Raw genomic sequence first — 26,317 nt, 5'->3', positions numbered from 1 at the left:
CCAGCTGCTGCCACAGTGTCAGCCAGGGACGCTGGCCAAGGGAAGTGAGCAGGTGACAGCCTGGCATGCCCTCCTCATGGTAGGGATGGAGCCAAGGGGAGCAGGACAGGCACAGGGAGGTGCGTATGGGGTGCAAAGGGACCCTGGAGCACCCGGGGCTGAGCTGGGATGTGGGGTGTCCTCCCAAGGGGGTCTCCAGCCTCACCCCTGTGAGCTGGGACAGGCTCCTGCTGCTGTCCCACCCTCATGGAAGCGGCTGTGTGAGGTGAGGGGGTCACTCCAAAGGCCCCAGAGGGACTGGAGCTGTGTCCCCTCAGTGCCCCTATTCAGGAAATCCTCCTCATTTCCCCTGTGTTCCAAAAGCAGTGTGGTCCTGCAGAGGGGCAGTGCTGCACTCTGGGCTGCTCTCAGGAGCCCAGGGATGTTCTGTTGGCCCCAAAGCTCAGCCCCATGAGGAGCGGGGCAGCCCCAGAGCTCTGTCCCTGCTCTCTGCCTGCCAGCACTGCTGCTCTGGGGAGGTTTGCAGCCCAATTTGGGTCAGGGCACTGAAATCCCATGTTGTGTTTTCACTTCTGTGTGCCTGGCACTGGGGCAGAGCTGGCACACTGTGGGGCTCCCAGTGCTCCCAGTTTGGCCTGTGTTGGTGCCAGTTGTGTCTCTCCCTCAGGACTCCTTGTGCCCTCTGCTTCCAGGCTGCTCCAGCTTGCCAAGAACCACAGAGGAGCCTCATGCGGCTGCGGGGCTGCAGGCCAGGGCTCGCCCTTCCTCCAGATCCCACCCTCCTCTTCCTCCCTGCCTGCTGTGCACAGAACCAGCCCCTCCGAGCAGAGGTAGGACTTTTACCAGGGCTGGGTGACAAGGAGGGGTCCCAGAGGGAGGGAGGGGGCTCTGCCTGCTCTGCCTGGGGGCTGCTGGGCCTTGGGTCTGGGCCAGCCCCTGCCTGGGTCACTTTGGACAGCCCCTCCCTAAGGGATCTTCGTCCATGGGGTGCCCACATGGCCAGCTGGATGGGGGGCTCATCCCGGGGGTCTCACCCAGCTGGAGATGGGAACCTGGGAGAGGATCGAAGGGCTGCCATGGGGTGGGGCTTGGCAGGGTGAGCAGAGGGGTGTGATGGCTGTTTGGAGGCAATGAGAGGAATTCTGGCTGGGGTTTGGGGTGTGCAGGCTGCCCTGGCTACACCAGGGCAAAAATCCTAAAATCTGCTGGTACATGTTTTTGTGTGGACCAGATAATACCCAGTGCAAACCCTTGAGGGCCCCCAAACTCATTTGTGAGCTGCCTCTCCTCTTCCCCGATCTCCTGGGAGCCCACATCCCGTCTCAGGGCATGTGAGAGCTGGCAGGGCCACACGTGTTTGTCCCCACGGGTCACCGGCTGTAAAACCCGCCCAGGGCTGAGCAAACAGCGAACGCCAGGGCAATGTCCGAGCCCTGCCCCCTACTTGACTGAGCACGGCGACCTGGGGACAGCGGCACGGCCCCTCAGACGTCACCTGTCCCTCTGTGTGTGGGTGAGGACAAGCAGGGACATCTCCCGGGACAGCAGGTAACCCCAGCCTGGGGACAGCCCATGGCACAGCAGGTAATCCCAGCCTGGGGACATCCCCCAGGACAGCAGGTAATCCCAGCCTGGGGACAGGCCATGGCACAAGCAGGTAACCCCAGCCTGGGGACAGGCCAAGCTGTGCACCTGGGGACACCGGGGCTGGGGACACCGCCAGGGTGCAGGAGGGGGTGGCACAGCCTGTGCTGGGATCCTCCAGGGAGAGCTGCTGCATCCTAGAGACGGGAGGGGACACTGGGGACAGCCCTGTCCTTATCGGAGCAGCTGGTGACTCCACCGCCTGTCCCTGGCAGAGCATCCCCTGCCAGGCCATGGCAGCCCAGCCGGCCGGGGGCCAGAAGCCCCAGAAGCCCTTCCACATCGTCACACCCGTCCTGGAGAGCCTGTCCCTCTCCAAGGCCGCGGGCACCAAGGTCTTCATGAAGATGGAGAACGTCCAGCCCTCGGGATCCTTCAAGATCCGGGGCATCGGGCACCTGTGCCAGGCTGTGAGTGTGGGCACGGGGTGTGCGGGGGGTGCTGCTGCCCTCGCGGGGGGCACAGTGCGGTCACACAGCCGCCCCCTCCCCTGTTCCTCTCCTCCTTTCAGGCTGCCAGGAAGGGCTGCCGCCACTTCGTCTGCTCCTCAGGTAACGCCACCCCGAGCTGGGGACGCTCCTGGGGGATGTGGGGACGTGCGGGGGGGCCGAGCCGCGGCTGAGCCCCCTCCCTTTGGGCAGGAGGGAACGCGGGGCTGGCGGCGGCGCTGGCGGCGCGGGAGCTGGCGATGCCCATCACCGTGGTGGTGCCCAGCAGCAGCGGCCCCACCGCCGTGCACAAGCTGCAGGAACTGGGGGCCACTGTCGAGGTCTACGGCAAGGTACCCCCAAATTGGGGTCTGGGGGGGTCCAGACCTCAGCTGCTCATTGGTGCAAAGCCCATCCCGAAATGTCACCTTCCTGCATCCCCTGCATCGCAGCAGGGTCACCCTGAGAGCCCTCACCCGTTCTGGTGTCCCCCAGCCCTGCAGGGACAAGGGACCCACCCGGGGTTGTGAGGGCTCTGTGGAGCCCGGCTGAGTCCCCCTTGCCCTCACCAGGTGTGGGATGATGCCAATAGCAGAGCTCAGGAGCTGGCTAAGACAGAGGGCTGGGTCATCATCCCCCCCTTCGACCACCCCTTGGTGTGGTGAGTGCTGCCAGGGCTCAGCTCCTGTCCCCTGTCCCCATCCCTGGGACCCAGGGGAGCCCCTGGGCTGCATCCTCAGCTCCTGTCCCCATCCCTGGGAAGCCCCCGGGCTGCATCCTCCCGTCCCTGCCCCTGCAGGGAGGGTCATGCCAGCCTGGTCCGGGAGCTGAAGGACTCTCTGGAGGAGAAGCCAGGCGCCATCGTGGTGGCGGTGGGTGGCGGGGGGCTGCTGGCCGGGGTGGTGGCCGGCCTGCAGCAGGTGGGCTGGCAGGATGTCCCCGTCATCGCCGCCGAGACGCTGGGCGCTCACAGCTTCCACGAGGCGCTCAAGGCCGGCCGGCTCGTCACCCTGCCCGACATCACCAGGTGAGCAGCCGGGCGTGCAGGGAGCTGGCAGGGCTCGCCGGTGTCCTCACCTTGACCACATTGTCCCTGTGTCTCAGCGTGGCCACCTGCCTGGGAGCCAAGACGGTGGCGGCGCGGGCGCTGGAATGTGCCCGGGAGTGCCAGGTGATCTCGCAGGTGGTGCAGGACGAGGAGGCCGTGAGGGCTGTGCAGCAGTTCCTGGGTGAGCGGGGTGACAGGGACACGGCCGGGGCCAGGGTGACAGGGACACTGCCAAGCCTGGGGGCATTGGGGTCAGGGTGACAGGGACACTGCTGGGGGCAGGGTGACAGGGACACCGCCGAGGTCGGGAGCGACAGGCACAGCGCCGGACCCTGGGGATTGCTGGGATCAGGGTGACAGGGACACCGTCGGAGCCTGGGGTCAGGGTGACAGGGACACTACCGAGCTCTGGGGTCTCTGAGGTCGGGGTGGCAGGGTCACTGCCAAGCTCTGGGGGTACTGGGGTGAGGGTGACAGGGACACTGCTAGATGCTGGGGTTGGGGTGGTGACAGGGACACTGCCAGGCACTGGGGACACTGGGGTCAGGGTGATAGGGACATCACTGGGCACTGGGGGCTCTGGGGTCAGGGTGACAGGGACAATGCTGGGCGTTGGGGTTGGGGTGACAGGGACACCACCAGACCCTGGGGACACTGGGGTCAGGATGACAGAGACACTGCCAGGATCTGGGTGACAGGGACACCACTGGGCACTGGGGACACTGGGGTTGGGGTGACAGAGACATCTCTGGGGGCGGGGTGACAGGGGCACCGTTGGACTCTGGGGTCAGGGTGACAGGGACACCACTGGGGTCGGGAGTGACAGGGACAGCGCCGGACCCTGGGGGTTGCTGGGATCAGGGTAACAGGGACACCGCCGGAGCCTGGGGTTGGGGTGACAGGGACACTGCTGGGCTGCTGAGGTCAGGGTGTCAGGGACACCACTGGGGTCAGGGTGTCAGAGACACTGCCAGGATCCGGGTGGCAGAGACACTGCCGGGCACTGGGGACCGCTGAGGTCAGGGTGACAGGGACACCATTGGACCCTGGGGACACTGAGGTCAGGGTGACGGGGACACCTCCGGACCTTGGGGCCCCCGGATGCCGGGCGAGCTGTCCCTGGGTGCGAGCCCCATGTCCCGCTGTGTCCCCGCAGATGACGAGCGGGCGCTGGTGGAGCCGGCGTGCGGAGCCCCCCTGGCCGTGCTGTACTCGGGGCGGCTGCAGCGGCTGCAGAGCGAGGGGCGGCTGCCGAGCCCGCTGCGCCCCGTGCTGCTCGTGGTGTGCGGCGGCAGCAACATCCACACGGGCCGGCTGCGGGCCCTGCAGAGCCAGCTGGGGCTGCAGTGACACCGGGCAGGGCGCGGCGTGCGGCAGAGCCCGCCTGGAGCGCTCGGCTCGCTTTCCTTCCCAAAGAACAGAAATAAAGCTTGGGAACGCGGGGCTCCTCATGCAGCTTTTTACAGCAAGCAGCGCTCATGCAGGGAGGGAGAAACTGAGGCACGGGGGTGGTGCCTGTGCTGAGGGGGGACTGGGCCCCCCACACATCCCATTTTTCCCCTGGGACGTGCCAGGTATTCTCCTGTGCCCCTCTCCTCCCTCCCTCTGCTTCTCCCCAGGCTGCAGCTCTCCACCTCAATTAGCAAACGCTCCCTCTCTGACTAATTACTGTGCTACTGTCTTTATGCATTATTATTGTAATGATTATTAATTATTACAATCCTCTCCCGTTCCTGCCACGTTGGCTGTGGCCAGACGAGAACAGAGCTCTTGTTAGGGTGATTTATCCGCGGGAATCCCCGGCCGGGTTTAACACCCGCCGGCTCCGAGGTGCTCTGACATGCGGAGGGGATGTACCCCATCCTAGACCCCCTAAGATCCCCTTTTTTCCTCCATCCCACTCTTTTCCCTGTTCTTTCTTTCCCCCAGGCTTTCCTGCTCTCTCTGTAGCGCTGTGTTTGCCTTTAGCCCTTTGCTGTGGCGCCTCCTGGGGTTCTTTTTGTGTCCTCCCAGCTTTTCTCCCCTTTCCTTCCTCCCATTCCGGGTGATTTTGCTGGTGCGGTTCCCCTGCTGAGCCTGTGCCCCGTGCGTTGGGCAGGGAGAGGAGCATTTTGCTTTCCCCAACCCCTCTCATCCTCCTCCCTTTGCAGCAGGAGGGTGCCAGCCCCAGGAGCAGCTCGCCCACATCTCCCCACAAATCCTGACCTGAAACCCCTCCCTGCCTCAGCCCCTGCCCTGCACCTTCCCAGGTGCTCGGTGGAGGCCAAACCCCCATAAATCACAGCTCTGCCACTCCATCGTGAGCAATACCTTATGTAAAAAGGTGTTTCCAGGGAGCACCGAAGGCTGGAGAATCCTATTACGAGGCACACTATTAATTATAGGGAGTCAGCCCAACCTACTCGGGCTATTTTTTATCCCAGGTCCAAAACCTGATTACTTTCCACCTTCTGCAGACCTTCCCCCTTCCCAAAAAAAAAAAAAGGCAAGAAGGTCAGGAAAAGAAAAGAAAAACAAAATGGAATAGCTTTTAGGAGGAATTTATTCCCATTATTCTGTTTGAGGGGGAGTCAGGGCAGTCAGGAGCTCCCCATGGTGATTCCTCAGCACAGAAGGGTCATTGCTGGGGTAGGTACAGGCAGAATGGGGGGTTTGGGGTGACCCAGTGAGGAGATTTCCCTCTCCTTGCCTTCACCTGGGAGCCAGCTGGGGGTTTGGATGTGCCTGGGACACCCCTAAGGGTGACCTGTGTCACTCTGCAGCTGGGGACAGGCAGGAATCCTGAGTGTGCTGCCTTCCTGGGCTGATGGGACCCCGGGTTGGGGTCCTGCACCCAGCTCGGAGCTGCAGAGCTGCTCTGTGCCAGGGGATTGTTCCTTGGGATCTTCCCTGCTTGGATGGCTGCTCCTGCTGGGTCCCATCCTCTGGGAGCTTGGAGCATCACCCCCATCCCTCCTGCAGCCTCCTCTGCCCAGGCCTCACCCAGGTCTCTCTCCTGGGGTGTCCCAGCAGCCTAAAACCAACCCTCAGCTCCATGCCTTGAATTCTGAATTAATAATAAAATAATAATAATAGTAATAATATCCAGTGTTCACCCAGTGATTCACCATTTTTTACTCCCCAAAATGATGCTGTGAGTGGGTTATTTACTAACACATCACCCTGCCCTTATGAAAATTCCTCATTGCCTGCTAACACTGACAGCCTGGGAGTGCTGGAGCTGCCAGCTGTGCTCCTGCCTCAGTTTCCCCTTTTGGGAAAAGGGGTGAAGGTGTTTTTCCTGGAGATGGGGGTGAGGGAACCCCAATGTCTGTGCTGGCCCCAGCTCCTGCCTGAGGGGGCTCAGTGAGGCTCCTTGGCCACCCCGTTATTAATGCCAGTAATGGCACAGGAAGGATAAATTCCAGCACTTGGCTGAACAGAGAAAATATGCAGAGCTGTGGCTGGCTTTCCATAAATCATCGCTGCTCCCTGCTACAACCGAGCCAGGACTTAAAATTCAGGTCAGGAGAGAGGGACTCTGGTAAGCCAGCAAGGGAAGGTAATTTATTCTGTTTATATCGTTTTACTGCAAGACAAGGAGCAGGGGGGCTGGTGGTGGGGGGGGGGGGTGAAAAACTCTGCCATGATTTTGCATTTTAAATATTAGTTCAGAGCTGCAGCCTGCCTGGGACTTCTTATTTTTATATCTGAAGGGGTAGAAAGGAGGAGAGAAGGGGAGACAGCTGGGGTGCTGGGGAGGAGATCCCACAGGGAAAATGGGGCAAAAGCTGCTGCTGGCGCTGCTGAACCCCAACTTGGGGTGTCCCCTATTGGGGCTGCTCTGGGAGGTCCTTGGGTGCCCCCCAAGAGAAGGAAATTGTGCATTGTGCTGTCTGAGCTGGGTAATGTGCCCCTTCCCAGTGCCGGGGAGCTGTGGGACTGGGGGGCACTGGGGAGGGATGGGGATGCAGCAGCATCACCTTGTGCAGGTGCACATCCCTCACCCAGGGCAGCGCTGGGGGAGCCCGGCCAGCGTTCCTCACGGGCTTGTGTTAAAACAAATCCAAATAAAGTAAAATGAAAGGGACCAGGTGACCGAACAGTAGGTAACTAAAAGGTTTTTTATTCACATCGAACAACAAGAGCCATTCACACTAACAGCCTCCGCAAGAGGCAGCGGGGACAGGAAACCCACGACGCTTTCAGAAAACAACTTTTTTTTTTCTTTCCTTTTCCATTCTCCTTCCTTTTATTCCCCCCCTCTCTCTATGCTCTCACCCCCCTCCCCGGCGCCATCCCCTCCCTGCCTTCAAAATAGAAAAAATTCGGAGCCTCCGATGACTAAAGTACAATAAATAATCAGTAAACACAAAAACATACTTTATTTGTTTCTCCTTTATACAAAATAAAGAAACTAGAAGCAAAAACTATAATACATCCTTAAATTGGCGGAGCCTCTGGGAATCGTTGGGGCGGGACTCGGCGTCGAGGCTCGGGTGAAATTTCTGCTGCTGTGCTTGGCTTGGTTTAGTTCGGGGGTTTATTGTTTGTTTGGGGTTTTATTTTGTTGTTGTTGTTGTGGATTTTTCCTGTTTCTGGTGTCTGTTCCACCACGTGGGAGCCAAATCTCAGCCAGCCACTGGGGCCTGGCCCCGCTCAGCCCCATCGTCCCCACCGCTCCAAAATCCGGCTCCAAACCCACCTTCCCCTCGGGGGTGAAACGGGAACAATAAAAACGAGGCCAGGGAGGGGCCACGGGGGGGTTATTCCTGTTATTCCCCATTCCCCCCTTGCTGTGGTGGGGGATAATTAAAAAGGACGCTAATGAGCAGGGGCAGCCCTGCCGCAGCCCCTCCCCCGGTGCGGGACCCGTGTCCAGGCGAGTTCAGCTTTGGTCCGAGAGGCGCTGGGCCGGCTCCGGCGGGCTCTGCAGGGCTGGGCACCCCTCACCGCCCCCCAGAAAGCCTCGGGGGGCAGCTGCCGGGAGGGGGGAGGTAGCGGGGTGGCCCCAAGCTCCCGGGGTGCGGGATGGGGAGGGCGGGCGGAGATGCCGCGATGCGCTCGGGCATCGGCGGGGGAGCCCCCGCTGTGGGCGAGGAGGGGACACGCGTGGGCTGGGGGGACCAGGGGGGCTTTTCTGCCCCCTGCACACACGCACACGCGTGCCCGGGCCGGGCCTACCACACCGCCGCCTCGCTGAGCTCCGGGTTGGGGTGCGACAGAGCCCCGCTGTAGCCGCTATTGCTGGACATGGAGAAGGGAGGGCTGGGCCCCCCGCTGAAGACCTCGCCAGGAATGGGGTGCAGCGAGCCCGTCATGCCCGGCTCGGGGCTGGGGGTGTCGGGGTGCGAGATCATATCCGTGTACCTTTGGTTTTCTGAGGAGTGGTGTCCGCTTAGGGGGGGCTCCAAGGGTCCCAGGGGTGTGGAGCCGGGTCCTGAGTTCTGAAGGTAGCTGGAGTCGGCCGGGGACTGGGCTTGGGAGGGCGGCCCGTGGGGGAAAAAGTCATAGTTGCCTCCCGGCCCGTAGTAGTCACCTTGGTAATCTGTGGGGAGGGGAAAAATGAATGGATTGGGTCTCCCGAAATCCCTCTGAGCCCCAAACCCTTGTTGTCCCCTCCAAAACGCTCTGCTGGCTCCCAAACGGGGACCCCAAGGGCGGGTGGGATTTAAATCCAACCTGAGAGGAATAAACCCGTCCTAAGAGCTGCACTGCCCATCATCCTCTCTTTGCCCATCCTCTCTATTACCCTCTCTTTGGGGTGAGGGAGGGCAGTGAATTCGGGCTGGGAGAGGTGAAAGGGCCGAGAAAATGGGCTCAGTGTTGTTTAATTAATGGAGAAAAAATAACGTGCATATATTTATATATATGTATATAAAAAGGGGAATGTGGAAAATATAGATATAAACAGAATGAGCAAAAATAAATATAAAACGGGGAAAATGTATATAATGAGAAAATATATATGTACATTGGGGAAATTATATGTAATGGGGAAAAATACATTAAAATGTATATATAATAGGAAAAATACACTAATATATATATAATAGGAAAAATACATTAATATATATATATATATTAGGAAAATACATTAAAGTATATATAAAATGTGGAATTAATATGGGCGTTTAAGTAGCTTGGAAGGGATCTGGAAACTAACTGCAGGGCAACAAGGGTGCCTGGAAAGCCGCTGGTCAGATGGGAGGTTTTGAAAGCGCAGATTTTGGGGGGGCTCTGCGGGGCCGCCGGGGCAGCGGGGGCGGCCGGCCCGCACTGACCCTCCATATGCTGCGGGCCCGCGAGGTAATTGCAGCAAATGCGGCCTGAAAGGGGGACAAAAGCCCCGCAGCTGGGGCTTTGTTCGCGGGAGAGGGGCCCCGCAATGCCGGGGGGGGCGTGGGGTGCGTGGGGCCGGGCACGCGTGTGAAAGGGGAGAGCCGCGGGGAACGGGATGGGAGGAACAAAGGACAGGAGGGGACAGGGCAGGGACGGTCCCTCACCTCCGTAGTAGGTGTAGGGCGTAGAGCCGAGCATCTCGGACTCGTCGAGGCGGCCGCCGAGGGGCCGCATCCTGCGGGGGCTGCGGAAGAACGCGTGCCGGCGGGCGCCCAGCGCGCTCAGCTGCTTCATCCGCCTCTCCTTGGACCGACGGTTCTGGAACCACACCTGCGGCAGGGCTGGGGTCAGTGCCCAGCGCGGGTGGGCGAGCAGGGACCCCTCTGGGTCACCATCTTGCACCCACACGGCTTTTCCAATATCTGTTTGTTTTTTTTTTTAATCAACACCCACCCCCTTTCCTGCTGCTGCTCAAAAAGTACATGGGGACACCGCAAATAACCAGGTTATTTAAAATCCTGCTCCTCCTTCCCGCAGCTGCACACCCTCAACCTCTCTGCCCCTGCAGCTGGAAAATGCAGGAGAGGGAAATTTCCCCTATGGATAGGGGAAAGAAGGGAGGAAACGTGGGAAGGAAAAAGGGGATCTGGATCGTGGCAGGAGCAGGCAGCAAGCGGGAGCAGGGGGATGAGCACCTGCGGCAGCAGGCCGGGATTCAGAACAGCCCGCGGTGAGGATGGGAATAAAAGGGAAAGGGGAGATGTGGCCGCCTCTCCACGGGCATTGCTTCTCCGGAACCGCTCGCCTCAGGAGCCTGGTGGGGCGCCTGGATTATTGTCTGACTCCCCCGGGATGGGGCAGCGCGGGGGGACGGGCACAGCGCGCTCCTGCGGGACTCGTGCTCCGCTCTGCCGGGAGCCGGGAATCGCAGCTCTGCTGCCGGCAAAGCCGGAGAGTCCTCCCCTATTAATGCCTCTATTAAAGCCCATTAATCCCTACATTTCCGCAGGGATTTTCTTCACGGGGGCAGCGCGGTGAGCAAGTGCCGGCTGCCTGCAGAGCGCGGTGGATGCAAAGCTGGAGCATCCATCTCCCGGCACGTCGGGAATCCTGCTCGGCCCCGCGTTTTGGGCATGAAACACCTCGTGTTCCATCCCTTCCCACGGCTGGGGGATCCCCGCTCACCCACGAGAGCGTGGGGGGGCTGCAGGGTGGGTTTGAGGTGGCGCTGGAAGGGACAAACGGAGTTGGCCCGTTCCCACTGTCACAAATGGGGTTGGCCCGTTCTCACTCTGGAACCGTCCGGGCTCCCCCCGGGACCCCCTGTGCCCCCCCCCGGCAACCCCTGTGCCCCCCCGTCAGTCTGTCTGTCCCACCTGGATCACTCTCATGTTGAGGCCGGTCTCCTGGGCCAGCTGCTCCCGGATGTGGCGGGTGGGTTTGGGGGTGGCGGCGAAGGCGGCTTTGAGGGTCTCCAGCTGCTTGGCTTTAATGGTGGTGCGGGGCCCCCTCCGCTTGGTGCCCGAGTTCTGCTCCTCGTTCTCGTTGTTGGTGGTCTCCTTGTCCGACGAGGTCGAGTTGTCCGTTTCCTTGGTGTCGTCCTGCATGGGGTCCTGGAGATCCGGGGACAAACTCCTGTCTGTACATGAGGACACTGTAAAGGAGACCCAGAGAGGAAAGGGGGGGGTGGATGACTTCGGGGACACATTGACCCCCCTCTCCTGTCCCCCTCTGCTTGCCCGGAGAGGGGTTGGGGGGTGCTGGAGAGCAGCGAGGGGTGCAGACAGCCTCTGCCCCCCTAAAGCATCTCCCCCAACACCAAACACCACCGGGCACCGCTCCAGCCCTGCGAGGGGAGCTGGGCAGGGGGTGCCCCCCATGCCCGCGCTGCCCCCGCGCTCCCCCTCTATCCCCGCGCCGGGAAAAACGCAGCCGGGCCCTGTGGGGGTTCGGGGAGCCCCCCGGTCTCTGTGTCCAGCCTGGCTCACCCCCCCGCCCCCAGGCCCCGTGTTCCCCCCGGGACCCTGCAGCCAGCACCCCCCAAGGCCAAGCTCTACTCGCCTCGCTCACAGCAGCGGCCCCACTGACTGGCGTGGCAGGATCCGGCCCCGGGTGCTGGACGGAGAGAGAGCCCACGGAAGGGGGTGAGCAGGGGCGCCCGGCATGGCTGGGACAGCAGGAGGGGGCCTGGCCCTGCTCTCCTGACGCAGAGACAGCTTCCAAGGAAGTCAAATGGGAGCTTTGCCTCTGGGTGAAAGGAGGCGAAGCATCAGGCCCGCGGCGCGGGGGGAGCGGGCACGTTCTCAGGGGGTTCTGGGGACGGAGGGAGTGAGTGGGGGGCTCCCAGGGCAGCCCTGGGGGGGAGATCGCGGCCCCCTCCGCCCCTCAGCCCCGCTGGATCAGCAGAGCCGCGGCTGAGGCGGTGAGCGCACCCCACGCGTGTCCGCGTCCCACGGGGGCGTCACCGGGGCTTCCACCCGCTCCGAGCCTTTCATCCGCATCGCTCCCTCCCCCGACGGGCTGCGGGGTGCAGCCCCTCACCCCACAAATGTAGAGAGCCCAATCCGAACGTCCTGCCCGGCCGGGGGGCGCCTCCACCGGGAGGTACGGGCAGCTCGGGGCTTGCGCCCGGCGCTCTCGGCGCTGTCCCTCCTGCCGGTACCGGTACCGGGATTACCCGGGGTCGGGCCGACCCCTCACCCCACACATCCAAACCTCCTGCCCGACGGCGAGAACGGAGCGTTGGGCGGGCTGAGCCGCTCGTACCTGAGTTGAGGCTGCCTTCCTTCAAACTGGGAGAGTTCAAATAATCCTCTTTGCAAACAAATTTGTTCTCGTCGATGATATAGAGTTCCTCGCCCGTGGAGAGCTGCTTGTTGCACACCATGCAGGTGAAACAGTTCAGGTGGAACACTTTATTCCGGGCTTTCCGGACGAGGTCGCTGGGAGAGATCCCTTGGGAGCAGCCGGCGCATTTGGTACCAAACCTCCTGGGAAGGGGAGAGAAGCGAGAAGAGCTGGAGCCCCGGGCAGGACGGGCTGCGGCGGGGGCTGTGTGTGTGCTCTGCACCGATCCCCCCTCCCCAAACCCCCGCGGGAGCCCCGCTCCTCCAGCACCGGGGGAATTTCCTCCATTGTCCCCATGGAAGATTTGGGGGAACGGGCGAACCGCACCTGCGGGGCGAGGATGAGGAGAGCCTTCATCCCCGCCAGCCCTGGGGCCGGGCTGCGGACACAGCGCGGGTTTGGGGTGTCCCCAGGCGCAGGGGACATGCACGAACATCCTCGCACGGGTTTGGCCCCAGAAGGGACGCTCGGGAGGGGAGAGCGGCCGGGGTCCCCCCGCACTTTGCAGGGCAGGATTTCGTTTCAGCCGGTGCTTCCCGGGGCTCCGGCCTGAAAATCCCCGAAAATGGGGCTGATCACGGCCGGAGAGACGGGAAAAGGAGCGCCGGGTGCGGGGATCGGAACAACGGGCGGCGGAGGAGGGAGCTGCGCTCCCCAAAGCGTCCCATGGTCCCAAATCCCCCATCCGCTCCCCTCCCCAACCCGAGAGGGAGTTTTTTCAGGTCGGGAAGAGTGCTTTGTAAATCTCCGGTTTTCCTTTCCTTCCCAGAGCGGGTCTGGGTTTAGGTGTGATTTTGTTGTTGGTTTTTTTTTTTTTTCCCCTAGAAGATTTTTTTAAAATTAAAAGAAAAATCCAGGGAATCCGAATCGGCTGGGAACAATCTCCCAAGGGAAAGAAAAAAAAAAAAAAAAAGAAAATAAAAGAAAAAAAAGAGACAAAACCAAACAACCAAAACCTGCCACAAACCCCACAAAACAAAACCCAAATCCCCACCAAAAAATAATAATAAAAAAAGAAACAACAAGAACAAAACATAAAACCCACAGCAAAATAAAACAACAACAAAAAAATTCCAACAAAGCCCCGCAAACCAACCGAACAAACAAAAAAGATAACGATACAAGAGAAAAGAAAAAAACAAACAAGGAAAAAATAAAACCAACCTCCAAAACAAACAAAAACCCTCACAGAAACAAAAAATCCGCTCGCAGAATTGGGAGCAGGGACTGTCCCCGAGGGCTGCCAGGCCCGGGGTGCCCACGCAGGGTCCCCCGTTCCCTCGGGCCGCGGCCCCAGCGGTGCCCGTGTCGCTGCCGGCCGTGACGTTGATGTAGTGCCAGCATTAGGAGCCATAAGTCACGGCCCCCCTTTGCCTCGCCGGCCCCTAATTCCCTCCCGGCCTTATCGCGCTCATTAGGGGCGTTTAAGGTGCGGGGTCCCGGGGGGGGAATTTGGGCACCGCTTCCAGCGGGGCCTGCGGGGCCGGGGGAGCTGGGGATGCCAGGCCGGTGCCCGGTGTCACCCCGCGCCACGGGACGGGCGGGGGCAGCGGCGGAGATGCGGGGAAAGGTGTGGGGAGATGGGGAGGGGGCGCAGCCTCGCCGCCCCCTCCTCGGGCTGCAGCAGCGGCCGCCGGATCCCCCCGGGGCTCCCCCGGCACACGAAGCAGGGAGGGACAGGAGAGGACCCCCTGAGCTCCCCAAAACTCCCTGAGCTCCTCTCCCTCCGCTGGGGTGGGGGTGAGGACTCACCTGAAAAAGTCATTTTTGCAGTAGAGTTTCCCTTCCCTGGAGAAGCATTTCTCGGTGAGGTTGCACTTGCACTCGCAGCACTGGACGCATTTGATGTGCCATGCCCTGTCCAAGACGTTCAGCAGGAAGCGGTCCAAAATGGGCCTCTCGCAGCCCGCACAATGCACCATCATAACCTCCGCCGGGGGATGGAGACGCTCAAAAGGAGAAGCCAGCCCCGCGCCGGCACACGGCGGCGGCAAAAAAAGAATAAAAACCAAAAAACCAAAGAAACAAAAAAAATCCCCCCCAAAAAACAAACAAAAAAAAAAGCGGGGGGAAAGAATGGAAAAATAAAATAAAATAGAAAAAAAAAGGCAGGAAAAAAAATTAAAATTAAATGAAATTAAATGAAAAGAAATGAAATAAATTAAAATAAAGGAGAATAAAAATAAAATACAAAATTTAAAAAAAATAAACCCAAAAGAAAATAAAACCCGAACGAAATAAAACAAAAACTAACAAAATACAGAAAAAGGAACAACAAAAAATTCAGGGGAGGGCAGCGGGGCGGCTGTCAAGTTCTTCCCCCTCTTCTCTCCGGAGCCTCGACGACGGCGGCAGGGAAAAAACGATGCCCCCCCCAAGAATAATCCAAACCACCCCCGAGAAATAACAACAACAACAACAACAGCACCGAGCAGCCCCCGAAATCGGGCTCGGTGGGTGCGTGCGGAGCGGCCCGGGAGGCGGCGGAGCGGCGGCCGCGCTGCTGCTGGGCTCTGCGGCAGCGGGAGGGGTCCAGCATGAACCCCCCCGAGCAGCCGGCAGCCCCGGTGCCTCGCTGTGCTCCGCCGCCGCCGCGCCGCCACTCTCATGCTGTCCCCATCGCCAGCTTTGTCCCCCGCCTTAGTAATTCGCGCATCCTTATTCAGATTTGGTGACGCCGAGGGCAGCGTCACCCGGGATGCGGCCAATGGTTGGGGGGTAACCATGGTAACCTCTTAATTTATAGCATATCTAAATTGGCTCCAGCCTTGTGCTTGGCACAGAGGGAAAAAAACAACGCGCCTCTATTGTTGAGGGTGGCTTGTACCTGGGCCGCGAAGTGAGTACGCACCTGGCTGGGGGGCCGGGGGGGCAAGGCCGAAAATCCGCTGGCCCGCTGTTTTTTCCTTTAATTTTTATTTTAATTTGCATTCGTTTCTGTTCAAGGGATGCTCGGGGAGGAGTTGCGGGGTCCCGAGTTGCTCAGGGCGAGAGCATCACCTGTTTTTTGGGGTTTTATTTCGTTTCGATCGAGGGGAAGGGAAGCTTTTGTCTGCAAGAGCAACAAGTGGGAGAAAGAAGAGGGGGGGATCGATTTGGGCGGGGGAGGGGATGGGGAGGGGGCCGGGGGCTCCTTCCCGCAGCGGAGCACATGAAAAGTTCCCCCGGAGGTATGCGGCCCCCCCGAGCTCCCCGGCTTTGTCCCCGGGCCCCGCGGGGGGAGCGGGGCCGGGCAGTCCCGGGGGGCGGCGGCCGCGCCCCCTCCCACACTGAGATTTCTCTTTAATTCCAGGTGCGGTGGAGCCGAGACCCCGCGGCAGGGACGGGGCAGCGCCGGGGCTCGGGGGGTTCGGGGGGAAAATCCATCCTAGGGCCGGGGCAGCGCTGCCTCCCTTCCCCGAGGGTTTGGGGAGGAAAATCCATCCTGGGGCCGGGGCAGCGCTGCCTCCGCTCCCCGCGGGTTTCGGGTTGGGGTCCGGCCGTGAGGGAAGCAGGAGGAGGAGGAGGAAAGCGGCGTGGCAGGTGAAGGCCGAGCATTCCTTCCCATTCCCCTTCATTTCCTATAACCACAATCCCTGTATTTTTATATTAAAAATATATACTTAAAAAAAAATTATTTTCCCCCGCTCTGGCCCGAAATAACCCTTGGCTTTGGAGCTTCCTGCTGCTGGTAAAATTCTCCTGGTAGTGGCAAAATACCCCCCAAAAAACCCACACAACAACAACAAAAAAAGACCTAGAAAAGCCCCATGTAAAAATCTCAACAAATCCTCCATCGGAGGGAAGTGGAGCAGGTTTTGTAGGTAGGGATATTTGTGGAAAGAGGGGGAATCGAAATGAGAAAATACTCACAGAGAAGAGATTCGGGGAGGAAAAATAAAAGAGAAGGAAAAGAGAAATAAAAAGAGAAAAAGCGCAGGAGGAAATGGAGAAAATGTATGCAGGACAAAAAGGGATAGAGAAAGGGAAAGGAAAAGAGAGAGAGAGAATGAGGAAAAATAAATTAACGGAAACGAAAAAGGAAGGAACTAAGAAGAGACAGAGGAAAACCGCAGAAAAAGGAAGAAAAAAAGAGAAAGGCAAAGAAGTAAAGAAAGAAGAAATAAATGAACGAAAAAAAATTACGCAGAAATAAAGAAGGCAAGGAAGAAGATGGGGGGAAAATGAAGGAAAAAGAAGGGAAAAGGAAAAATAAACGGAGGAAAGATATAAAAATACAGAAAGAACGGCTAGAATAGAAAAGAATGGAAACCAAAAGGAAAGGGCGAAGGAAAAGCACCAGAGAGAGGGAGAAAGGAAGAAGAGGAGGAAGAAAAGAAAACAAAGAAAGAAGGAGAAAAAGCCACGGAAGAGAGAAGAAAGGAAATGAAAACTGCAGCGAGTTTAAAAGGGGAGAAACGGGCAAGAAATCGAAGGCACGGGAAGGAGGAGGAGGGACCGGACCCGGGGCCGATCGCGGCCGCGCTCCCGCGGGCTCTGCCCAAGTTTGCGGCATTCCCGGAGCGCTCCTGGGGAATTTGGGATGTGCAGGGATGTACGGGGATGTACGGGATGTTCGGGGATGTGCGGGATTTGCGGGGCCCTCTCCCAGCGCATCCTCCACGGATTTCGGGGCAGGATCCAGCACGGCAGCGGGGTCAGGGCATCGGGAGCACCGGGCAGGCCCCGGTCGGGCACGGCCGGGGTGTCGAGGGGCTGGAGAGCCGCGGGCACACGCGTGTCCCGGGCAGGGCTGCCCAGGGCCGACACCGAGAGCGGAGCGCGGCTGTACCCTATGGATAACCCATGGATAATCTGGCTGTATGGACACCCCGTGCTGGCTGCGGGAGCGGCACCCGCGCTCTGTTTGTGCCCACTCACCCCCTCCCCGTCCTCTGTCCCTCCACCCTCTGTCCCCTCCACCCCCACCCGGGGACCCCCACCCCGTCCCCAGCTCCCCGCGGCCGCCCCCGGCTCCTTTTTCGTTTGAAAGTCGAGGAATAAATAAATAAATCCAAGGGGAAAAGACACCCCGAGCCCCAAGAAACTCCCCCCAGCCACATTCCCCCACGGTAACAGATGGTAATTCAGGGCCCATAAGACCGCCTATATGTAACTAATAAACCTTTTGTGTTTTAACAGGGTAATGCGTGGAGAAGCAGCGTCGCTTATACAAGATGTTGATGGAATTTACTATATTATTAAAGGAAAAAAAAAATCCCCTTTCAAGAATAAAGTGTATCAACTTACAACACAACAGACGGCAGAGGGATAAGTGAAACAGACAAAAGACAAACAAGATAATAATCTGTTTCCAATCAGTTAAGCCCTGTAGAATTTGTAATACGCGGTTTGCATATTCCCCCTGTGTTTTGTAATTAATTATCTATCTGTTCGGATGCTCCGCCGCCGACTCCGTAGATTTTCCCAACTATTTTTGGGGTTGTAGGCGGTGATCACGGCGGGGTCGAGGATGCCGAGGATGCCGAGCCGGGCACGGTGGGAGGGAGGCGGCGGCTCCGCTGCTCTCCGCGCTGCTCCGCGGGGCCGCTCCCCCGCGCTCCCCTCCTTTCTCCTGGTAAGAGCGGGGACGGGGCAGGTTTTAACATTAAACAAACCCAGCAAGCATCTCCTCGCCGGGCCATAGGCGTTTCTGAGTGACTGCGTTACAAATTGTAAATTTAAATAGCTCACAGGATTCATTACCTCCCGCGTCTGATTTCACCCAGCCGTGAAAAATTGTCCTGGTGTACCACTGAGAAAGGGTTTGCTGCAAAGAGCCACAGTCTAATCACCAGCTTTCTCTCGCCAACAAAAGTGTAATTATTTTGTTTTGGGTGTAAATATAACCCACGGTACAAAAAAAAAAAAAAAAAAAGGAAAAAAAAAAGGAAAAAAAAAAAAAGATAAACCTCCAGCAGCGTCTGAATGCATTACAGGGCTGTTTAAAAAGATCCGTCCTAAATTAATACCAAGGTTAAAAGGGGAAGGCAGCTGGGACATGGAAATTTCCGTGTTATTGGGGCGGGGGGGGACACGAGGTGAGTGTGAGCGTGAGTGTGAGTGCGGGCGTGCACAGCGAGTGAACAATGCGCCCCCCCCGGCCCGCACAAAGCCCCCGCAGCCCCCACGCCCCCCACCCGCGGCTCCTTCTCCTTCTCCTCCTCCTCCCCAGCCCGAAAAGGGGCCCGGGAAGGTGCCCGGGGATGCCCCAGCTCCTCGCTGCCCTCGGTGCTGCTGGAACCGCCAGCAGCGGTGGGGGGTGTGAAAAAGAAAACAAACAAACCAAGCCCTCCAGCCGCACCGCGGATAAATACAAACGAACAAACAGGAGATTTTTAATTCGGGTTTTTACCCTTTTTACTTCGTTTTAACGAATTTTTGTTTCCTTCCCTCCGAGCTCCGGAGCGGGGTTTCGGTGGGAGAAAAGGCACGAAGGGAGCGGCGGGGAGAAGCGCCGGGAGAGGCGGAGCGGTCCCGGCTCGTTTGAGGCCGTTTAATGGGCAAAAGCGAAACAAAACCACGCCATCAGTAAAAATAATAATAAAAAAAGGAAAATAAATAAATTCCAAACCAAAGTGAAGACACAAAAATCTCGAGCAGGGGCAGAGAGGCGGCTGGAGGAGCTCGGAGAGCCGTCGGTGCGGGCTCGGTGCGCAGCGCGGTCCCGGAGCGCCCCGAGAGCCGCCGGACCCCGGCCGGGGCTGCCGCTCCTGGGTCTGGGGGCAGCCAGCGCCGATCCAGGTGCTGCTTTCCCTGCTCCCCTCAACCTTTCCACATCCCCCGTCCTTCTCCACAGCCATTTTAACCAGTCCCTTTTATTTTTTTTCCTGCGGGTTGCGATAATTGGCGAAGCTTTAATCGCACCCCCGGCCCTCCCTGGCTGCAGCACGATGCCGGGACCCCCATTCCCACCGCCCCGACGCTTCCCCGCGGCTGAGCCGGCCCTGCTGGGGTCCCGCGGGTGGGCACAGCCCGGCCGGGAGCATCCTGCGCTGCCAGAAACGAGCCGGGCCAACCCACACCTTCGCAAACTTAGTGACTCGCGGGGGATGCGGCAAAGAACTCGCTCCAAATTTCCCCGGGTGATCCCCGGCCCGCTCCAACCTGCCGTCGATGCGACCGCCCCCCCGGAGGGGCTGCTCGAGCCGTTCCCAGCCGCTCCCCCCGCCGCCTCCCCGCTAATGAGCGTGTGTGTTGACACGGCGAGGCGATGCCCCCGTTTGCTTTTGTTTGGGAGGTGTGAAAGAGGGAATCTGCATGAGAAAAGCCGGCGGCAACCGCGGAGCTCCGCGCGGCAGCGGCGGGACGGAGCGAGCCCGGTGCGTGGGGAGCCCGCCCTGGCAGCGGGGGGGTCGGGGGGCACAGGGGGCAGGGAGGGGAAGGGAGCTCGCCCCGGGGCTGAGCAGGGCACTGGGGGGGTCTCAGCCCGCACACGGGACCCCCAAAGCTGTCGGGGAGTGCGGTGACCCCCAGAGGATGCGCCCCTCGGGGTTCTCCTCCCTCCTTTGGGGTTGTTTGGGCAAGGGGAGGGGGAGAGCGGGCGGGATGGGGGGGGACACGAGGGGACACAGAGGGACACACCGGAGACAGACGGGGGGACACATCAGGGGACACACTGGGGACACAGAGGGACACAGGGGGGACACACGGGTCCTCCCTTGCTGGCACCCTTCGCTCTGCAGCCGCACGGAGGGGGAGCAGCTCCCCGGGAGGGGCTCGGGGCGGTCTGCAGGGGGAAAGCGGAGCAGGGACCGCGCTCCCTGCCGTGCCCGTCCCGAGCGGCAGAGGAGCCCCCGGCAGGACGGAGGTGACAGCGGTGCCATCGGCAGGGCTGAGCCCGGCATGGAGAGCCCTGCTGGGACAGCGGTGCCGCCGCGGTCCCGCCGTGTCCCCCTCGGCGTCCCGCCGGTCCCGCCGGAGCCGCGGAGCTCTCCAGGGTGCTGAACAGCACGGTCCCTCCGGGCCCGGCCCCCGCCTCGTCCCTGCCCCATTCTCCATCGCCTTCGTGCTCTTCACCTCGATCTTCCCCTCTTTTATTTTCTTCCCCCCCCCCCCGGTTGGTTTTCCTTTTTGTTTTCTCCCCTTTTTCTTTATTTTTCCTGCTTTTCTGTATTTCTGTATTTTTCTGTGTTTCCCCCGGTTTTTCTCATTTATTTCTTTTTGTTGTTGTTGTTATTTTTCTTTTCCCACCTATTTCTCTCACATTTTTCCCTGTGTTTTTCTTATTTTATTTTTTTCTGTTTCCTTTTGTTTCCCCCTCGCTTTCCCTAATTTCCTTTTTTTTTTTTTTAATTTCTCTCCTTTCCTTTCCCTCCCTCATTTCTTTCTCTTCTCCCCTCTCGGTTCTTCCTCCCTTCTCTCTCCTCCTTTCTCTCTCCCCACACCCTCTGCTGCTCTATTTTTCGTTTCCCCCTCTCGTTTCACACACATTCCCTTCGGATCTCTCTGCCACTCTCTGTTTTTCTCTCAATTCCCGTTTCCCTTCTCCCACAGAAAGACTGGAAATCTGGAGAATACCACCATAGAATTATTAGACACCCACCGGAACCCTGAAATGCCCCCCAGTCCTTCATCCCGAGGGCCCCAAGATCCGTTGGTACAGGAGGGATCTCAGCATGTTTTTTTTTTATTTTTCATTTTAAAAACGATTAAAAACGACCCCAAAAAGCCGGGTGCCAGCGCAGGGGGGGAGCTCACGGCGATAACGCAGCCCCGAGCGTCACGGGGAGGCGATGCTCGGGTATTTGTGTGAACGCTCCTGTGCTCACACGCTCTTGCACACCCAAAGAACAGCGAGCAGGGGCCGCCTGCGGGGTGTCCCCCCCAAGGATGGGGCTGGGGGTGCCCCCTGTCCGCCCGCAGAGCTCTTTGTCCTCATCCCCTCCCGCATCTCCCTTCCCTTCCCCTCGCTTGCACATCCCCGCATTCCTCCACGCCTGTGCGCGGCCCCTGCTCACACCCACGCCCCAAATCCTCGCTCCCCACACCCCTGTTACACACCCAACCCAGCCTTGCACACGCACGTTCCCCCCCATCACCCACGGCCCTGGCCCTGCCTTCTGTGACGTCCCCAGCTCCGGGGAGCCGAACCATCCCTGTGCCCCACGGTTTATACCGGGGATGAGGTTTGTGTGTCTCTCCGAGCAGGTCAGGGGACAGAGCCCTTTCTGGGGGTGTCCTGGCCCCGGGGATGGGGCTCAGAGCTCGGCCTGGATGGCTCCAGCAGCGGTTTCACAGCGCGGGTGGTGCCTGTGCTGGGCAGGGATGGGATAATTCCTCCATGGCCTCAGGGAACGGGAAAGCTGCCCTGGACCTCTCTAACCTCATCAGCTGCCTAATGTGCGGCTGTGCTGGTGTGCTCGGGCTGTCACTGTCACCTGGGCACAGGGCCACGCTGCTTTCCCCGTCCTGCGTTCCCCTCTCCTCCAACCCCGCTCCCTTCTCCTCGCTGGAAATGCACCCCTGCCTCCCTTAATCGCAATCAGGACCAAAAAACGGCTCCACCCGCTCTGATTGAGGGGTATCCCAAAGATATCTGGGTATCCTGGGCTTCCCAGGGTGTCTGGAAGACAAAAAATCCAGAAGCAGAAGTCTGGGAGGCTGCGCAGGGTTTAAAGGGGATCCGAGTCCCTGTGACTTTGGAAGCTGTTGTTTTCTTCCTTTTTGTTTTCCTTTAATATTTCTGATAAGTTATAATTTTTAAAAAAACTAAATTATTTTTTAAAATAGCAAGAGGAAAAAAAAAAACATCAGGAGAAGAACACAGGTTTAGCTTTTCCATTGGAAGTAACTCCTCACAAAGGGAGACAGGCATGGCCAAGGATCAGCCCAAGGCACAGCCTTAACCCTTGCAGTGCCTGGGTGATGACAAAATCCCCTTGTCCCAAGCACTGGGAAGGGCTGGGCAATTGGAATAATGAACATTAAACAGTTGAGGACTTGCTGGGTGCTGTGCTGCTGTCCTGAATTCCCATAAAGACAAGGGCAGCTTCCCATGAGGGCTCATATCAGCACAACAGGGGAGTTTGGCAGGGATTTTAGGCCAGGCTGATGCTAATTATGAGCAGATGAGGTGTCTGTGTGTATATATGTGGATGTGAAGGTGTTCCTCACGGGCTCTAAACCCCCTCAAAGCACCCAAAGTTTCCCCTGACGCTCCAGAGTGCTCCTCTCCCCTCATGGTTTGTGGGTGTGGGGCTGGAGGGGGGAGCCTGCTCCTCCTGTGCCCCCAGGACCCCAAAACACAACCAAAGAGGCATTTTCCCTTTGCCTTGAAAGCTGAGGGGGTCAAACCCGGCAGAGGCAGGCTCAGATCTGGCTCACAAATTCTTGGTCCAAGTGGTCCAGACTTCAGCAGCACAGAGCTGGGGCAGCCCCAGCCCTGGCTCTGGGTTTCTCTGTGTTGGTGCATGAGAGGAGATCCCCAGGGAGAGGCTGCACCTCTGAGCTCCTGGGGCACAGCTCCTCTCTTTGTTCCCCCTCACATCCCCATCCCAACCCTCTGCAAACCTCAGGCACCAATCCTGCTACAATTCCTTTATAATTCTCTTTTTTTTTTCCCCCTATAGAAACACAAGGGACAACCGCAATAATTTCCAAGAAGGAAAGGCTTCCCTCTGGAGAAGCCAAGAGGGACCTGCAGCAGAGTCCTGGTACGGTGTGGCAGTGACACTGATTCCATCTGACACCTGGGTGTCTCCAAAGCCATCACACTGTGTGCTGCAAATGTATATTATTAACATTAGTATGCATTGGCACAATATGGATCCATTATTCCAAATGCTTATGAGAACTAGGTGCTGCCTAGGAGCAGCTGCTGCTTTTTAAGCCTCAGAGCATCAATAGATTCATAGATTTTAGGGCCAGAAGGGACCCCAGCAAGCCTGGAGCCTGACCTCCCACAGAATGGGAGCTGGGGGTGATTTTTGCATCCTGCCCCACAACTTGTGGGCTGCCAGCTGAGGGCTGATGTCTCCCTCTGTAAATTTGTTCCCTTGTTTTATCAGCATTCTCCTCGTTAATCCTAAAAGGGCAGATTTTCATTTCAAAGCTCAGCTTGTGTAGGTCCAGCTTTCCACCTCCTTGGATTGCCTCCTCTGTGTAAGAAAACCCATTTTCCCTCTTTTGTTGGAGTAGCAGTGATGTTGGAGAAAAGAAAAACAAAATCAATGTCCTGGAATGTCATCTGGAAAAAGGATTGGTGCTTCTTAAGGGTGGAAATGGTACCTGGCAAGTGTTCAAATCTTGGGTGATTCCCTGACTGTAAGCACTTCAGCTTTAGTCTTTGTTTAAAAAAAAATAAATCTGCATTTTGTAGAGAGGGGTGATGCTGGAGGACTTTGGGTTTATAGTGCTTCCAGAAAATGAGAGAAAAGAGAGAATGAAAATCCACTACATCAACGAAATAAAAGGAGCTGAAACTCCTATATTATGGTCACAACAATTCTTCACACAAACACCTCCTGGGTGACAGCTGAAGATGGGTAATTATCATTCAAACCACCTCTGATCCCCAAATCCCTGGCCAAACCTCGCTGGAGAGCGAGCCAGGATCAGATGCTGAGTTTGCCTTCCTGCAGGGGTTTGTCCCTTTTGTTTTCCCCTCTGCCCCTCGTTTTGGGGACAGCTCTGCCCCCATTGTCTCCCATCAGGTTGGTGGCTTCAAGTGGGGTGCCAGCCCCAAAACTCAGCAGCTCCCCAGCTTTTCTGGAAATCACCACATGTGAGCCTCCATCCAACCTCACACCCAAATTTTAAAGCAGAAACCAGCTGAAAGCAGGTTTATTATATTTATATTTATATTTTCCAGGAATGTCACCCTGAGCCTACTGCTGAACACGTGGGAAAGGAATGATGGGCTGGGTTGGGAGGCATTATCCAGAGGAAAAATGGGAATAATTTGGTGACTTCAGTTTGTGCCTCATGAGAAGGGAGTCACTGAGAGCCATGGGAGAGGAGACAACCCCAGCACTGGGGTACCAGAAATCCAGATAGAGGAGGGATACAGGGATGGGACAGGACTGGGGGAGGCCTCAGGGGCTGGGATGGGCTGAGCAGGGCCTGGTGGCCACAAGGGATCTGTGCTGGGGTAATTCCGAGCTCCCTCCCCATGCAGGGCTGCTACAGGATGGAAAGCTGCACTTTCCTGGCTTGTCCTGGCTGACCTCAGGAGGTTTTTGCCTCCTTTCTGAGGTTATGTGATGCCCCTGGTAGAATTCCTAAACAGACAATGGGGAACCAAATGGAACCATACTCCATTTCATGCCCTCAGGTGCAGGTGGCAGAAGCAAGATCTAAAACAAGCTGTGTCTCTTGCAAGCAGCTATCTCTAGAACTCCTGCTGCAGGATTGAGAGGAAACTGGGCAAGCTCTCAGGAGAGGAATTCCTGGAGGATGTGAGGAATGCTGAGCCCCAGGAGCACCCCGAGGAGCTGTGATTTGGTCTCCTGGGAGCAGCAGGCTGAGGGATGCCCTCTCCTCGCTTGGGATGGGCCATTCCTCTGTCCTGGGGAGTGGCTCTGCTCCCCAGCTCGGTGTTTTCTCCTGATTTGACAAAGGGAGGATCAGCTGTGCTCCAGGGAAGGAAGGATGTCCCAGCACAACTCCTCCTACCCCACCTGGCACGAGCAGCTTCCTCCTCTGCTGCTCAGCTGAGTCCTGGTTTGCCTTTTCTCTTCCACTGCTGGGTTCATGTGGGAGCACACACATCCCTCACCTCTCTCAGGCTCTGACAATGAGCAGGGAAAATGAAAAAAGATTATTTAGTACATTTTTTTTTTCCTCTGACGAGACGATTTATGTAGGAAACACTTTCAAAGAAGAGGGATGAATCACACAACCACAGAAATTAGAGATGGAAAAGACCTTTTAGGTCAGCCAGTCCATTTTCCTGTGAATGCAGAGAAGCTTCTGAGTACGGTTAGATTTTTTTTCAAGGACTTTGTCCAGTCTAAACCAAATTTAGCAAGAAAGCTTCGACTTAAATCCATTTTGAAGCAGCTGTAGCTGGAAGAGGGGTGGGCTTCAGCTGAGTGTTATTTGAATGCTCTGAAACTTCCAGGGGAGGTGTGAGGCTCTTTCCTGAGGAGGAGATGCAGAGCTGGGTGCCAGCAGATCTCTGCAGCTCAGCTGGCTGGAAACCAGCCCCTTGCCACCCTCAAAGATCTGGGGTTGCATGGGTGTCCTTTATTGCAAAACACAAGCACTTATATACTGTTTTAAGGAGTCTAATAATGTGCACTGCAATAATGAAGTTAAAAATCACATACACAAACTTATACATGTAACAACATCTCTTACTTACAAAGTTTAATGATATTTTCTTTTTCCAATAAACTCATTTGATTGGATCTTCTTACATTTTTAATGATATTTAAATTATATAAATGTAACTATATTTTATATATTTATAGTACATAAATATTATATAATATATAATATAAAATACATAATATATAATATATATAATATAAAATATATATTATATAATATATAATATAATATAATATATAATAATATATAATATATAATAATATATAATATATAATATATAATATATAATATTATATATATATTTATATTTTAATATATTAACATAATTATAACATAATTATATCTTCTTACAAGTTTAATGATATTTTCTTTTTCCAATAAACCCATTTGACTGAATCTTCTTACAATCTAAGTCTAATTCTCAAAATTCCATTTTCAAAGCTCCATCTTGTTATCAAACCTCTTCCATTAACTAAGTCCAAAATCCATCGCCCACCTTGTGTCCCCCAAAATTCCGACACATGGGGAGCTTCCAGCGGCCTGAGAGCGAGGGAGGGGCTGTGGGAGTGTGGCTGCAGGGTGATGGGGATGGGCACAGACGGGTGGGAAGCCCAGGAGGGCCCGAGCTGGGTGGCCACAGGGTCACCACAGAGCCATGGGATGGGTCAGGCTGGAAAGGACCACAGCCAGGATCATCTGAGCTCCAGCAGGGTCACCCCAGAGCACAGGGCACAGGATTGTGCCCAGGTGGTTCTGGAATATCTCCAGAGAGGGA

General features: G+C 57.2%; 2 protein-coding genes and 1 long non-coding RNA gene across 5 annotated transcripts; 2 read left to right on the top strand and 1 right to left on the bottom strand.

The window, feature by feature from the left end:
• The first annotated feature begins 655 nt into the window (after nt 1-655).
• On the top strand, nt 656-8,591 carry SDSL (serine dehydratase like). The gene is made up of 9 exons (XM_074554113.1): nt 656-830; nt 1,395-1,548; nt 1,860-2,054; nt 2,156-2,195; nt 2,286-2,425; nt 2,645-2,733; nt 2,872-3,099; nt 3,177-3,301; nt 4,277-8,591. The coding sequence occupies exons 3-9, from the start codon at nt 1,878-1,880 to the stop codon at nt 4,468-4,470; spliced, it is 993 nt and encodes a 330-aa protein (XP_074410214.1). The 5' UTR covers nt 656-830; nt 1,395-1,548; nt 1,860-1,877; the 3' UTR covers nt 4,471-8,591.
• On the bottom strand, nt 7,461-14,341 carry LHX5 (LIM homeobox 5). Of its 3 annotated transcripts, none has more exons than XM_074554108.1 (6): nt 14,041-14,341; nt 12,208-12,431; nt 11,503-11,688; nt 10,818-11,095; nt 9,606-9,771; nt 7,461-8,647 (listed from the first exon to the last, which is right to left on the bottom strand). In XM_074554108.1, the coding sequence occupies exons 1-6, from the start codon at nt 14,211-14,213 to the stop codon at nt 8,280-8,282; spliced, it is 1,395 nt and encodes a 464-aa protein (XP_074410209.1). In that variant the 5' UTR covers nt 14,214-14,341; the 3' UTR covers nt 7,461-8,279. The 3 variants fall into 3 exon arrangements, with proteins under 3 accessions (XP_074410209.1, XP_074410211.1, XP_074410212.1); XM_074554110.1 differs by having other exon boundaries at nt 11,503-11,556; nt 14,041-14,340; XM_074554111.1 differs by lacking the exon at nt 11,503-11,688 and having other exon boundaries at nt 14,041-14,340.
• Nucleotides 14,342-14,505: 164 nt separating this feature from the next.
• On the top strand, nt 14,506-17,524 carry LOC141731134 (uncharacterized). Its single transcript, XR_012583059.1, has 2 exons — nt 14,506-15,127; nt 17,410-17,524. It is a non-coding gene; the product is annotated as an uncharacterized LOC141731134 (long non-coding RNA).
• Nucleotides 17,525-26,317: the final 8,793 nt, after the last annotated feature.

The sequence above is a fragment of the Zonotrichia albicollis genome, chromosome 18, assembly GCF_047830755.1.
Source record: "Zonotrichia albicollis isolate bZonAlb1 chromosome 18, bZonAlb1.hap1, whole genome shotgun sequence".
Classification (NCBI taxonomy): Eukaryota; Metazoa; Chordata; class Aves; order Passeriformes; family Passerellidae; genus Zonotrichia; species Zonotrichia albicollis.
This window is presented reverse-complemented; position numbering and strand designations above follow the sequence as displayed.

Coding starts and splice junctions, on each gene's coding strand:
- LHX5 (XM_074554108.1), bottom strand. CDS start 14,213: ATGATGGTGCATTGTGCGGGCTGCGAGAGGCCCATTTTGGACCGCTTC. Junction 9,772..10,817: donor TCAACATGAGAGTGATCCAG/GTGGGACAGACA, acceptor GCCCTGCCGCAG/GTGTGGTTCCAGAACCGTCG. Junction 8,648..9,605: donor GCCCTACACCTACTACGGAG/GTGAGGGACCGT, acceptor CCCTCCCCACAG/ATTACCAAGGTGACTACTAC.
- SDSL (XM_074554113.1), top strand. CDS start 1,878: ATGGCAGCCCAGCCGGCCGGGGGCCAGAAGCCCCAGAAGCCCTTCCAC. Junction 2,426..2,644: donor CTGTCGAGGTCTACGGCAAG/GTACCCCCAAAT, acceptor TGCCCTCACCAG/GTGTGGGATGATGCCAATAG. Junction 3,100..3,176: donor ACCCTGCCCGACATCACCAG/GTGAGCAGCCGG, acceptor CCTGTGTCTCAG/CGTGGCCACCTGCCTGGGAG.